Below are 13,483 nucleotides of genomic sequence, written 5' to 3'. Positions count from 1 at the left end.
TTAAACCAAAAATATACTGTTGCTTCATTTGCTACAACCAGTAACAACAAACAGCAAGAAGCAGCAACCTGCTCTGAAATGGTTGTCATGTCTTTACTAGAGTTTGAACATTTGCTGATTTATGTCATAAGTCTGACCCCTTTTTCATAAGTATCATAATATTTATCATGATGGGGTATTTTGCTAAATTATTTATAGCAACAAGCAAATCAGACAGAATTTAAGTTACACAGTGGGGAAATGTCATTGTAATAAGTGAAGAACTGAATCTCTACAATATGTAGATTATTGTCAATATTATTTGCTGTATATGGGCTTTAGCCTCTTGATGTTGACCACATTTGCACCCCTGTCAATAGTGATGCTTGTAATGTAATTTACAATAAAGAATTTCACATTAAATTAGAACAAAATGCAAATTGGAAGCATTTTCACTAGTGGTCTCAGACCTTTGGAGCCCACTGTCTGCCAGTCAAGCTCAATCCTCTTAAAAAATGGAAAAAGGACAAAAATCTGTTTTTTTGCAAGTTCAGTTTTATCCATAACTGGAACTTTTTAAAGCAATTTGGTAGACATTCACAAGTACAATACATTGACTTTTAGAGATTTACTTGAAGAAATCAAAATCAACCAACTTGTACAATTCTAAATCTCACCAGGTTAGAAATGAAGCTACCATATTTTTCACATTGCTTTGCAGACGACTGTTAAACAAAATGTAATTATAACTGAAGTGTTGGAGAGGAACATGCCTGAAACCCCTCCTTCTTCCAATCTAATGCCATATAAATTCACATCCTCATGTTACTGTGTTGCATGTTGAGGGCATGGTCTGATTACTGCATTACTAAAGACAGATCAACAAGCCACAACTGACCAAAAGGTATGTCACATTCAACTAAGCAACCTCTGGCAAACAGCTTTGCTATCTGTTTATAGAAAAAGAGCAGTGGTGAGGACGCGGTAGGCCATGGAGAAAGTGGTGACCATGCCCACCATCCAGGCCAGAGCCCTGCTGGGTTGGGGCAGTGGCAGCAGGTAGGCCACCGTGTGCAAGCAACGTGAACCCACGAAGAAGCGAAAATGCAGCAGGGCAGTGGAGAGGTCAGGCCCTGTCAGAGCATAGAGCAGGCCAATCACTACAAAGGGAATGATGTTCTCCAGGTCATTCTGATGGCATCTGTGGATGGAAAAGAAATTTCCTTTGAGAATCTAGATTTTAAAAATGTAATTCACTCATGCCACATACCTGTTCATTAGCCTAGTTTGAAATCACATAAGCACTTCACAAGAGCACATTGCTATTTTATTCAATATTAAATTCATACCGCTTCAATTTAATTACGTTACGCTAAACACCACAGTGTATTTTGTTTAATATTTATTTATGTTTTTCTTTTTGGAAACATCAAGCAGTGTAATATACAGTATTATCTACAACACTGTGAAAAAATTTAGAGACCATCCTTCATTCTTTTCATTTCCAGTCAAAACAGCAAGCAAATACAAATTTTCTGAGGATATTTCTGAGATTAGATATAAGATCATTTGCTGGCAGAAGTGGAAATTTCCAAGTCTGGGGTCTGGAAAAAAATATTAAAAGAAAGAGAAAGTGGGACACGTAACAACCATGCAAGTCCTGGTAGACCACCAAAACTGTCACTATCAGATACAGAGCTTTCATCTTTGAGAGAGGAGAAGATCAAGCTCCACTCTTACTTTCCACTTTTGGCTTTACTGTTTTTGTCCATCCTTCACTGTGAGAAGACAACTCAGCTCTAGGAGTCTGAAAGGATGTATACGAGAACACTGAAACTGGACAGCTGAGATGTGGAGTAATTTGTCATTCTATGGATTGGTGTTATCACTGAATGTGTTCGAGGTCACTTTCTATAATGAGAAGCAGGAACTGCAACCAATGTCTAAGGACTGAACTGAGGAGGTCTGGAAAAATATCTTTAGGTTTATCTGTAGGTTTCTTTAAAAAAAACTGAAAGCAAGACTGATGCAAAGAACCGAAGTTTGATTAAAGGCAAAGACTGGACAAACTAAATACTGAAATATTTGATATTGCATCTAGTTGTAGATACTTCTGTGTACTTTTACCACATCTACCAATTTTTTTTTTCCTTAAGAAATTCTAGAGTGGTCACATTATATTAGAATCATTTTATGGCAGTACTTGCAACAAAATGTGTTTTATTCTAATTCTATTTTTAAGGCAACAACTCAAAAAGTACCATACCTTCGCACTCGCTCCACATCTGGATCCACCCTAATCAACTTCTTCCTGTCCTCAGCAGGACCCCCCAGAGCTGTGTCTTCCATGTTGGAAAACACCTGCAGCAATTACCATCATGGAAGAGCCATTTGAATGATTTCAGCTAAACAGAAAATGGGGGGCTGGTTTTCTGGTCAGGGATTAGGACTAGTCCTGGACTACAGAGGAGGATTGGGTGATCGATGATATGCTTAATGGAATTCATGATAATCATCATATTGCCCATCCCTACTACACAGCATTCTCAATTGAGACGTCTTGAAAAATTTGAGACTCATTGAAAACGTAGTCCAAGACTAGGCTTAATTCCACAAAATTGACTCTAAATGTATTAGAACTCACCTTCTTCGTCAGTCGGTGGTATGACGTAATGGGACCCATGAGCATCATCTTGAGGATGACTATGGTTGCATAGGTGGAGAAGGCCAGGAAGACCTCACTGTCAATCATGTGCACGACTTCTCCCATCTTTACTGCAGTGCACAGTTAAAACTGAGACTTACAAACTACTCATTTAGAACCAAGTGCTTTCTAAACTTTTTTCAACACATACGGCTGCATATGCATAGTTTACATTAAGCGTCAGGCTCAGTCCATTTCAAAATATATATAAATATATGCCAAAAATGTCAAATGTAAGAAGCAAATATTGGAATATGCATAATATATGAAGCATACACATCCCCAGTACAGCTATAGTCCTTACCTGCGTGCTTATAAATATTACATTAATTGTTTGAGAACAATGTTTTCATTTATTTCATGTTTTATTCAGCTTTATTGCTTAGCTTACAATGTTTTCAGAGTTGAGCTATACAGCCATTATACCCACTTTCACTACATTGGGAAATATGAGGAAGAAACAAAGAAGATTCATGTATGTTCTTATTTTTGAAAGAACCATCACAAAAATGAAATGCATTTCATATAATATCACATTCGTATCCATATATGCAGTTCTATGTTCAAGTTTGGTAGCAAAGACCTGATATTGTACAACAGGAAGTCAGCATATATGAGTAAAATATGCCATCCATACATGAATAAATGTTTATTATATATGGTTACATGTACGTGCTACATGTTTGTGTAGGTTGAGAAATGACTGAATCTCACATTCATGCCCATCTGTGATAAATATAAGTTGTACATAGGATAAATCCATAAATACTAATATAGGAGGGCCCAATCCTGGAGAGTTCAGACCCAAACACACCAGGCTCCAACACTCAGAGGCCCCTGAAGGCCTTCATCACCTGGTTCAGGTGTGTTTGATGAGGGGCGGAGCTCAACTCTGCAAGGTGGTCGATCTCCAGGACCAGGATTGGGCACTCCGGCCTAAAAAGCCAACAAAATGAAAAGCAAAATCCGGGTTTGTTACACGGCCACGCAGCTCTTTTTGTCTGTTAACGCGGCGTTGTTTTTCAGGGTGTAAATGCAGGCTTTGTGGGTTTAACTGCAGGAGGATGAAGAGACGCAGAGCGGTTACGCGCCCGAGGCTCTTTTTCTGGAATCTCAGGAACGCGCGGAGCTTCTTCCCAAACATAGAAAGAAACAGAAACGAGCGACGCCTGAGCTGATATGAATAAAATCGTGAGCTGTAAAGGTTTCAGACACTAATGCGTCCTCCTACCTTTTTATCGAAAGTGAGCTCGTAGCAGAAGGGGTCCGTGGCTCGCAACTTCCTGCAGGTTACGCAATGTTCAGCACTAGTGAGGGCGGGGCTGGGGGCGGGGCTGAGGGCGGGGCTGAGGGCGGGGCTGGGGGCGGGTCTGAGGGCGGGGCTGATTTTTTATCTAACCGAGTTATTTTATCGGCAAAGTATTATATACAAAAGTGTAGATGCCTATTTTGCCACTTTGTTCAAGATGGAGTGTTAGTTTAAGCTTGAAATCTTTATCCACTTCTTGCAAGAAGCATCTGTGAAAACCTGGAATGACCTGCTGTCATTTTGTGTAAATAATCTGTTCCATAGTATCATAACCAGAATCTGTGTTGTTTCTCAGTGTCTGTTTTATTTTAGTTTATTTACATTTATGGCATTCGGCAGACTATCCAGAGCAACTTCACTGTGGTCAGTTTACACAGGTAGGCGAAGGTGGGGTTAAGAGTCTTGCCCAAGGACTCTTACTGGTACAGTGTAGAGTGGTTACCTAGGTGGGGAATTGAACCCCAATCTACTGTGTAGAAAGCAGAGATGTTACCTACTACACTATACCAACCACTTCAACAACTGCTATTCCATTGTTTCCATTCACTCTTTATATATCTATCTGTCTATCTGTCTGTCTGACTGTCTAATAATTCAGAATCATATGATGTAAACTCTTAAAAAAGATGATTCTTCAAGGCTTCTTTAATAAAAAGCAATGTTCTATATAGAACCATGGGGTCTATATAGAACCATTTCATGCTTAAATGGTTCTTTGCATGGTGAAATGTGTTTTTCAGATTGATAGAGAATGCTTTGTACATTGCTCTGTATGGAACCTTTTTGACAGTTGTTCTACATAGCACTAGAAATGGTTCTGCTGTTCTTATGATGTCAAGCTTGTAACAATAGAAGAACACTTTTTGTTACTATATAGAACAATGTACAACTCATTCTCCATCAATCTGAAGAAGCATTTCATCAAGAAGCATCAAAGGGTTCTATATAAACTCGTTTCTGAATTCCATTGCCTTTACTAAAGAACCCTTGAAGAACCACATTTTCCAAGAGTGTATACTTTGATCCAAACTTGAAATGGAACAGTGTGATGACTAATGTCTCTATTGTTGCCCTATGAGCAAATATTTAATCAAACAAACGTCATGGCCTCTGCATAGTGGCACAATCTCCAACGATCGACCAAAGTGTTGGACGGACAGATAAAAAGGGAGACATTACATCAGAGAAGACATGCAAGACCAATGAATAAACAACCTCACTGTGGCCAGTGTCCCCAATGGTTGTTGTCTTATCGGGTGTTAGAGGTGGGCAGAGTAGCCTAAGCACAGACTCAGGTAACACTATTTCTACTTCAGTGAAATGATGATTCAAGTCAAAGTGAAAGTGTGTTTCACAAGTTGAGTAGAAGCACAAAGGAGCAGGTCAAAAAGCTGCCTAAGTACTGAATAACTTATAACACTGCAGCAGTATATCCAGCTTCAGTCAGCATAGGAACTGAAGTTTGTTAGGCTCGATTCTTCTCATTGTGATGCACTCCCTGACTCCCTAAAAATGGCAGCACTGAAGAGTACAGTGAGGACATTGTCAGCAATACCACATGATAATGTTAAACACTAGATAGAATTAGTGATTAAATGCTAATGGCTGCGATGTGAGTAATGATAATTACATTCCTCACAAGTATTGAGTAGAAGTAAAATTATCATCATTATAAAACACTCAGGAAGGCAAAAATCATTCAAAAATTTACCTGATTACATGTAACTAGTTACTACACAGCTTTTGGTGCTGTAGTACACTTCCAAAGTGTAGTCTTTATTTTTCCAAAGAAACTGGCTACCACAGTACTGGATATCATGCAATACTGTACAATACTAATAGACAGCCCTGATCAGTCATGTGTACTTGCTTTTGTGTTGAGTCATAGTGACAGGCTGCCAACAAACACTGCTGTAATCAGAGATAAGTTGCTTTGCAGTACACATAAACTAATGCCCATATCATAAAGCCACCCATATCATAAAGCCACCCACTACCACATATATTTGTGGATTTTTAGTCATTTTATATTGAAAATCTTTAGCGGAATATCTTTATGTACACATACATGTCTGCTTATTACATATTATGCTATATATGCTGCCTGAGCAGTGACAGGATGGTAATACATGAAGTAGCTCTGTTGATGTTTCCCATTATGTCTCCTTCTAAAGCAGCAGAACAGTAGTGAGGATGCGGTAGGCCATGGAGAAGGTGATGACCATGCCCAGGATCCAGGACAGACCCCTGCTTGGTTGGGGCAGCGCCATCACGTAGACCACCGTGTGGACAAACCGCGAGCCCACGAACAAGCGGAAATGCAGCAGGGCAGTGGAGAGGTCAGGACCTGTCAGAGTGTAGAGCAGGCCAATCACTACAAATGGAATGATGTTTTCCAGGTCGTTCTGATGGCACCTGAAGATAAGGAGCAAAGGTCATTCTCACAAGCTGTTCACAGATTTGCTTGTTTTTTGACCCCTTGTGTCTGCACTGTCTGTATGTGGCTCACATATTGGTTCCTCACTCTCATAACTACATAACTTAGATGTTAGCTTTATGGTAGTCACCAAATAACGTATTGTATCAAATAACAAATGATAAAACTAGGGTTCAAGGAGTTGAGAGATGCCAAACCTGCGGACACGTTCCACATCTTCATTGACCCGTATCATCCTTTTCTTCTCCTCTATAGTCTTGCCCATATGAGTGTCCTCAAAGTTTGCAAAAGCCTGTAGAGCACAGAGAGAGCTTGTTGTGCAACATAACGATATTTTGCCTTTGCAAATATGTTCAGGTCCCACATACCATGCATAGCTTTAGAGTTGAGAAACAGCAGTTGTGGAGAACTGTAGCACTACATAGTTTAGTCAAAAACACCCAGTGCAGCTCATGAAGGCCTAGATGAGCTGAATAAGGTTAAATATGGCAGGTAAAAACTATGCTGAGCAGTGGTGTGTCCCTAAAGTTTGATGAATGTGTAATGCTCAGTATGTAGTCTGCTCATTATAAAGGATATACTGTACTAGGCAGAGCCTTAAACTTGATGTAATGGTCATTATATTTACTTGGTGGCACAACAGGCCAACTTTTCATAGTGGCTGCAGGGTGAAATGAAGTAATGTGATTATTTCTACGAGCATTTTTCCATCATGAAAAATGTTTATAGAATCAATATTTGTGGTGCTGCCACAAAAAGTTTTGTACTATTCATTAGTATTAATGGGGGCTGGCTGGAAGAGGTGCCAGTGAGTGCGACCCATTAAGGTTAAAATGTTTTTCAGTGACTTTTAATGCTTGTTTTATTGCAATTAAATGGGTTTGTGTTTTTGTAGGACTGTTAAATATTGTAGAAAAGCTCAAATTAATATGTTGATGTTATATTGTAGGTTAATAATATACCATTGTATTACATTCTATCAGATGTGTACTTAACAAATTTTATTTGTACCTTTCTAGTGACCCTGAAGTATCCAGTAAGAGGACCCATTAGCATCATCTTGAGAATGACGATGGTGGCATACGTGGAGAAGGCCTGGAACACTTCTGTGTCAGTTATGTGAGCCATTGCCAAACCTGTTTAAATATTTCTGTCGAGATGGATATTATTTCAGAATCATCCAAAGCAAACATTCAGTAACACTGTCATCTATAGTCTGCACCTAATTTGAACTGTGAAATTCTACTTTATGGAAGCAGGATTCCTCAGTCACCTGAATAATTTATTCAAATTCCAGACTGTCCAATAGAAATGACCCTTAGCTCTAATCATATCAGACAGTATAAACCCTATTGCCCTGTTGGCTAAATTGAACTTTGTCTCAAGTAGTCCAGCCCTCAGAGAAATTCCAGAAAGTATAGTAGTGCAGCAATGTGCAGCACTAAACTTATGTAAACGTCTGTAAATCACACACATTTTAAACCCAGATAAGATAGAAGTGCTCATAGTAATTAAGGTCATAAGTTTCCTTCACATAATAAAGTCATAAAGTCAAATGTTTGTAGAACTTTAGGGCAACTTGTACACATATATTTTAATATAATATAATACTCAAATAATTGAGAAAGGAGGCAAAAATTTTCACTTGATGGAATTCAGAATGTTCATTTCCATCATTCAATTTAATTAAACTTGTAAACTACTCAGATACGACTCAAATACTTTGTGACGTTGTGGCAACTTATTGGCATAAATGAACTGAGTACCTCTAATGCAAAAGATGCTAGTTACATAAACAAGATATGTGAACAGACATACGAGAAAAACAATTAAGCTATGTTAACTTTTATGCTTTGCTACAAACACTCAGATAATTACAGTATGATGTGAACATTGGTATAAAAAAAACACTTAAAACACTTTATCACACTCATTAGATTGTTTCATAAGTAACAAATAATTGGCTACAAAACAGCCAGAATCATCAATTTCAGGGGATTCCACTGGTTTGGGTATTTGTGCCAGTCTAATCAAAGGGTGATCAAAGACACAATTTACATTATTTACCTTTATAGTAGTCATACAGGCTGTTCACACAGCTAGTATAATGCAACCCAAAACACCACTGTGCTTATTTTATCATAAATAGCAGTAAAATGCATCCAAAGCAAAATATAGAAAATAGAATGAATATATGAATATAACCCAAAGTACTTAGCTAGTTAACAGAAACCAACAGCCCTAACTCTGGCTCCTTTCAACAAAAGTCAAACCACCTTGGCAGCCACAACATTCAATGTCCAGTATGTCGCAGTGTGTGCAGATGTCCTAGTATAAGCTAAAAAATATAAACGAGAGCGCAGACGTAAAGCTCTGCTTTAAGCTTTAGTTCAGCTATAGCCGCTTTCCTCCCCTTTCCATTGGGAAACTTTTCCTCAGAAGCAGAGCAGCTTACTGTACAATGTCTCTCAGCGTTCGGCTGTTTTACGAGGCTGAAGTCTCTTCTTTTTCTCCAGCTTTTTGTTAGAATTTTTCCGTTCCACCTTAAATTCTGTCTGAGACGCCGAATGTAAATGCGGCACCATTTAAGGTGGAATGGGAAAACTCAAAAGAGAAGCGACTTCTGCTTCACAACTTTTTAGTGTTTGACAGTCTCTCGTTGCAGATTTAACGTTCCAGGAAACCAACTGCACCACTTATAAATGCGTACAAGTCCGTTCATCGCCAAATGTTCGTCTGAGCTAAATCTCTGCCTTTTCGTAGCTACTAGCCAGGAGAGACTGTGTTGCTAAGTGACGTGCAGTCTCACGTCCCGTCTCACAGATATTTTACTGACACATTGACCTCTGACTCTTTACAACACGACCAAATCCAGAGTTATAAAATCACTAAAGAAAACCGGCAGGACGGCTGTAACATGTGCTGCATGGACATCCATTATCACTGGATCATATTTTACTGTAACAGCGCATTTTATCTCAGATGAGTGGCAGCAGCGTCTAATGTGCTCTAAAGCAGTGAATGAGAGCCTTATAGTTCACCCACAACATCACTTCCATTTGTTTTATTAATAGAGGATACTTTGCTTTAAAAGTGCCAAGTCCTCACACAATGAGGAAAAAAAGTGATCCTGTATAGAAAAACTTGATTGATTCTCTCCGTTCTGGCTGTCTGCTTGGGGGGAAATATGCTTACAGTTACCCTTATCTTGTGATATAGTATGATCTCACCCATGGGATCTTGTACTGCAATATGCAGACACACAGTTGTAAAGCAAGTTGTTTTACAGTAAAACATTTTCTGGCCTGTGATGGTGATTTAAGAATGTGCCTGTAAGACACTTTATGCAGAAAAGTTGCAAGACTTACCTTTGGAATGTCTCAGCCCACAGTATGTCTTGTTAAATTGTACTGTAAGAGTTTAGTGGCTGATCTGTGGGTGTAGGCTGACGCTGACACTTGGGACGGCCTACTTGAACTGGAGCCAAGCAGCCTGCTTTGCCTTTGCCCAATAATGTTTCAACAAATGCTGCAGCGTTTGAACTTTGATTTCTTAATGCAATAAGTCAAGTCCACAGAACAGCGCAGTAGACTCAGCATGCCCCCTGCCTCGCTGTGTAATTTATTTAATTTAGCTAAAAATAATGGCTTGCTTGCTTATGATAAATTAACAATAGAAAGTGATTGAATAATAAGAGCACTAAATATACTCATGGGCCTCATTAATGATGTATAGACTAGGAAACTAAGAGCATATACTCTTTTATTTAAAAAATGATCATACATTTTGTCATTCTTGATCATAAATTGTGCGCTAGATAAATTACTGGTCTTAGCAGAAAAATGGTTATTATACGATGAGAATCGAGCCTAAGTACTTGATTTTTCTCAACCGGTTTTTGGGGCAAAGTTCACTCAATATTGACTGAGTCACTGTGAGTGATGTCATACAGGTTAATTCCCACCCCTCCTGTGGTGATCAGTGCAGTTTTATGTATCCTAGATTTTTTCCCTCAGCTGTGCTTTGTCAGTAATAAGACTTAACAGACTTATAATCAGAGAGGATTGAATATAGTTTAGAATGAACTTTCTTCTGTGTTTAGTGCAAGATACGCTCTAAAAGTTTCACTGGAGCATTGGACTTACAGCATAAATGATTAAGCCATTAGGTATCAATTCTTGTTTACAGTTGTGGCATGACAAGGGCCAGAAAACACTTGTGGGCAAACATGTTTTTTTAAAAAGAATATGCAAACAACAGCAATAAAGACAAACCAAAAAGAAGAGAAATAAAGCTAATTAAGGAATAGGAGGTGGCAGCACAAGACAAAACAATCACACACACTTTCTAAGCCACTTATCCTTCTGGGTTATGGGGGTGCTGGAACCCATCCCAGTGGGTCATAGCAGTGCTCATACCTGTCCATCACAGGGCACGAAACAAAAAAAAACAAGAAAATATGACAGTGAAACAAGACAAAGCAAATAAGAAAATATGACATAAATACACAGGACAAATCAGGAAATAAGGAAATATGAGATAATACAGAACAATAACAAGAAATATGTGAAAATAATCAACAAGGAGTGAACCAGGTTTGAGTATAACTAAAAAGGATCTTAATTAGGCCCATTAGCAACTGAAGACAACAACTGAAATATGGAAAGATGACATAACAATCCAGAAAACAGCGGAATACAGTAATGAGAGGCAGCAACACAACAAAGACAGAATGATTCATTACGGGTAAAACTAGTACAGGTGTCATAAAAGATGATCTTTATTAGGTCAATTAACATCGCAAAACAAGTAAATTATGGAAATAGGCAATAGCGACACAGGATAACAATAGGAAATGTGTAGAAAAGATTCAATCACAAACGCTTTAAAAGCAGATATGAATGTAAATCTGTGTTAACCACTGCTGTAGATTAGACCACATTTACACAAACTGACATGTCACTGAACGAGTCCATCTTTTTTTGTGCTGTCTTGTTCCACTGGGCATTGCGGAGTGAGGAGTTAGTCTCGTCTCCAGCTGAGTGACAAACAAGCTGCCTCGTCCCTCTTCACAATCACACAACTGTCATTCCTAACGTTGCGTGCCATGTCGCCATTGTGCAGCTTTTTGGAATGCGTTCCAGGTGTGGGCACTGTTCTTATCTCAGCTAGAACATATTTTCTTCTTTCCATATGCATGAGCTGCCAGAGAGAGACGCTACAGCAGCGAGTAATATTTGATAAAGAGCACTGGGCTGATTAGATACCCTGCCTCTAATGTGACTCTTCCTTTCCTTTCTGTTTCAGGTATTTAGCATGCTAGAGAAAAGTGTGAGGCACTGGGGGGGAGGGGGGTGGGGGGTGGGCTAGGTTGTCAGAAGATGATTTGAGAGGTGTCAATCAAAATCGGGACAGGAGGTTTGGAGGTGTCTCTATTTAGCCTGAGGGGCCTGAGTGAGAGCGGGGGAACTGATGTGACGTGTCGATGTGCTCACCATCACGTTGCTAATACCAGGAGACTCATAGGAACAGTGTTCATTTTGATCAGTGGTGCTGCTTGAGAGATGAAAGCTAATAGTGGGTCTTGTGGGCCTTGGTGAGTCATATTCTTATAAGCATACTAGATTGTGAGGCTTTTGCCTTAAGTTTGAGTGAACCTTCTGTGCGTTCTGAGAGAAACGGATTTGAGGATTTCCTCTTACGCTTGTTCCATCGTGCCCGCATGCGCTTTCACTAAAGAAAGACTGAATGAAATGAAAGTGGTAGTTTTCTTTATTGGGCCCTGTAAAGGTAAAAATGATTGTTACATTTACGGCATTTTGCTGAAGCTCTTATCCAGAGCGACTTACAGTTTGAACATTTTACACAGGTAGGCCAAGGTGGTGTTAGGAGTCTTGCCCAAGGACTCTTATTGGTATAGTGTAGGGTGCTTGCCCTGGTGGGGATTGAACCCCAGTCTACAGCATAGAAGGCAAAGCTGTTAACCACTACACTACACTAACCAACCACATTGTCACTGATTGTCACTGACCGTGGGTATTGGTGTCGGGCAGAGCATTGTTAAACAGATGCCATAGTGAGGAATGAATGAATGTGGTTCTATTTTGTAACAAAAACCCAAATACCCCTAATAATTTCTGTAAAAATGCATCTCCTAAACTTCACTCAACCAGCTCAGACTACCGGCAAGTCTTCATTACGTTTGCACAGACTAGTCAGTGTGGGTCAGTATGACTTACTGTGAGCTATAGATATGACCAAAACTGTGTGCAGCTAGTTTAGTCAACAGAGTCTGTATTTACAAGCCACTTGTGGAGTAGGTAGAAGTCTGTAGTCAGTGTTTGTGTGAGTGGCCCAGATCAGTCCTGCTTTGTGAATATAAGCCCTGGTGTCTGTCTGTTGTGGTAAGTGGCAAGCTTATGTAACCTTAATGAAGATGTATATGGTTTGAGTGGTATTGAGAAAAGTTTTGGGAATATATATTTTTAAATGTATATTTTCAATATATATGGATATTTGATATTGAATTCTAATGTTTGTTATCTATGCCTAGCCTTGTGGCTTAGGTACCTACAGACTTAAACATTTTGCACAAGGATAAAATATCAAAAAATGACATGTAAAGGGAAATTATGAAAAATATGACATCGTTAAAAAAAACTGCCACCCCCCACATGCTACCCTATTTATATTATTTAAAACTGCTGTTTCTGCTGTTCCTTTGAGTTAAATAAATACAACAATTAAGAACTATCATAATCGACAATTCACAGTCGATGGTCAGAAAAGTACTGTTTAACTTAAAGTCTATTTAATATTTGACCATATTTAAAGTCGTTTATCTGAATTTTTAGCTCCTTTAACTCTCACCTGTATCATTGCTAATAAAGGTCTGGCCCTACTTTACTCTGTGTATACAGCAACGCTGTGTATCTGTATGTTGCGCCCCATCAGATATGTGTTTGATTGGCGTAGGGAGCGAGAGGGACCCTCCAACACAAATAATGCAGCATGATTTCCCTCCAGGACCTGTTAATGGCAAACACTTCAATTG

General features: G+C 39.1%; 2 protein-coding genes across 3 annotated transcripts; both read right to left on the bottom strand.

Moving 5' to 3' along the window:
• Window positions 1-514: 514 nt before the first annotated feature.
• LOC108426351 (microsomal glutathione S-transferase 1-like) lies at window positions 515-4,002 on the bottom strand. 2 transcript variants are annotated; one of them, XM_017695765.2, is made up of 4 exons: window positions 3,915-4,002; window positions 2,624-2,754; window positions 2,246-2,340; window positions 515-1,180 (listed from the first exon to the last, which is right to left on the bottom strand). In XM_017695765.2, the coding sequence occupies exons 2-4, from the start codon at window positions 2,747-2,749 to the stop codon at window positions 934-936; spliced, it is 468 nt and encodes a 155-aa protein (XP_017551254.1). In that variant the 5' UTR covers window positions 2,750-2,754; window positions 3,915-4,002; the 3' UTR covers window positions 515-933. The 2 variants fall into 2 exon arrangements, with proteins under 2 accessions (XP_017551254.1, XP_017551256.1); XM_017695767.2 differs by lacking the exon at window positions 3,915-4,002 and adding an exon at window positions 3,538-3,815.
• Window positions 4,003-5,686: 1,684 nt separating this feature from the next.
• LOC108426350 (microsomal glutathione S-transferase 1-like) lies at window positions 5,687-9,881 on the bottom strand. Its single transcript, XM_017695764.2, has 4 exons — window positions 9,798-9,881; window positions 7,441-7,579; window positions 6,627-6,721; window positions 5,687-6,407 (listed from the first exon to the last, which is right to left on the bottom strand). The coding sequence occupies exons 2-4, from the start codon at window positions 7,555-7,557 to the stop codon at window positions 6,161-6,163; spliced, it is 459 nt and encodes a 152-aa protein (XP_017551253.1). The 5' UTR covers window positions 7,558-7,579; window positions 9,798-9,881; the 3' UTR covers window positions 5,687-6,160.
• Window positions 9,882-13,483: the final 3,602 nt, after the last annotated feature.

This window comes from Pygocentrus nattereri, chromosome 1 (genome assembly GCF_015220715.1).
Source record: "Pygocentrus nattereri isolate fPygNat1 chromosome 1, fPygNat1.pri, whole genome shotgun sequence".
Classification (NCBI taxonomy): domain Eukaryota; kingdom Metazoa; phylum Chordata; class Actinopteri; order Characiformes; family Serrasalmidae; genus Pygocentrus; species Pygocentrus nattereri.
This window is presented reverse-complemented; position numbering and strand designations above follow the sequence as displayed.

Bases quoted from the DNA above. Each gene is read 5' to 3' on its own strand.
- LOC108426351 (XM_017695765.2), bottom strand. From the start codon at position 2,749: ATGGGAGAAGTCGTGCACATGATTGACAGTGAGGTCTTCCTGGCCTTC. The intron at 2,341-2,623 runs GTGAGTTCTAAT...TAATTGCTGCAG, and splicing joins ACCACCGACTGACGAAGAAG to GTGTTTTCCAACATGGAAGA. The intron at 1,181-2,245 runs GTATGGTACTTT...TTCCATCCACAG, and splicing joins GATGTGGAGCGAGTGCGAAG to ATGCCATCAGAATGACCTGG.
- LOC108426350 (XM_017695764.2), bottom strand. From the start codon at position 7,557: ATGGCTCACATAACTGACACAGAAGTGTTCCAGGCCTTCTCCACGTAT. The intron at 6,722-7,440 runs GTACAAATAAAA...TGTGCTCTACAG, and splicing joins ACTTCAGGGTCACTAGAAAG to GCTTTTGCAAACTTTGAGGA. The intron at 6,408-6,626 runs GTTTGGCATCTC...CCTTATCTTCAG, and splicing joins GATGTGGAACGTGTCCGCAG to GTGCCATCAGAACGACCTGG.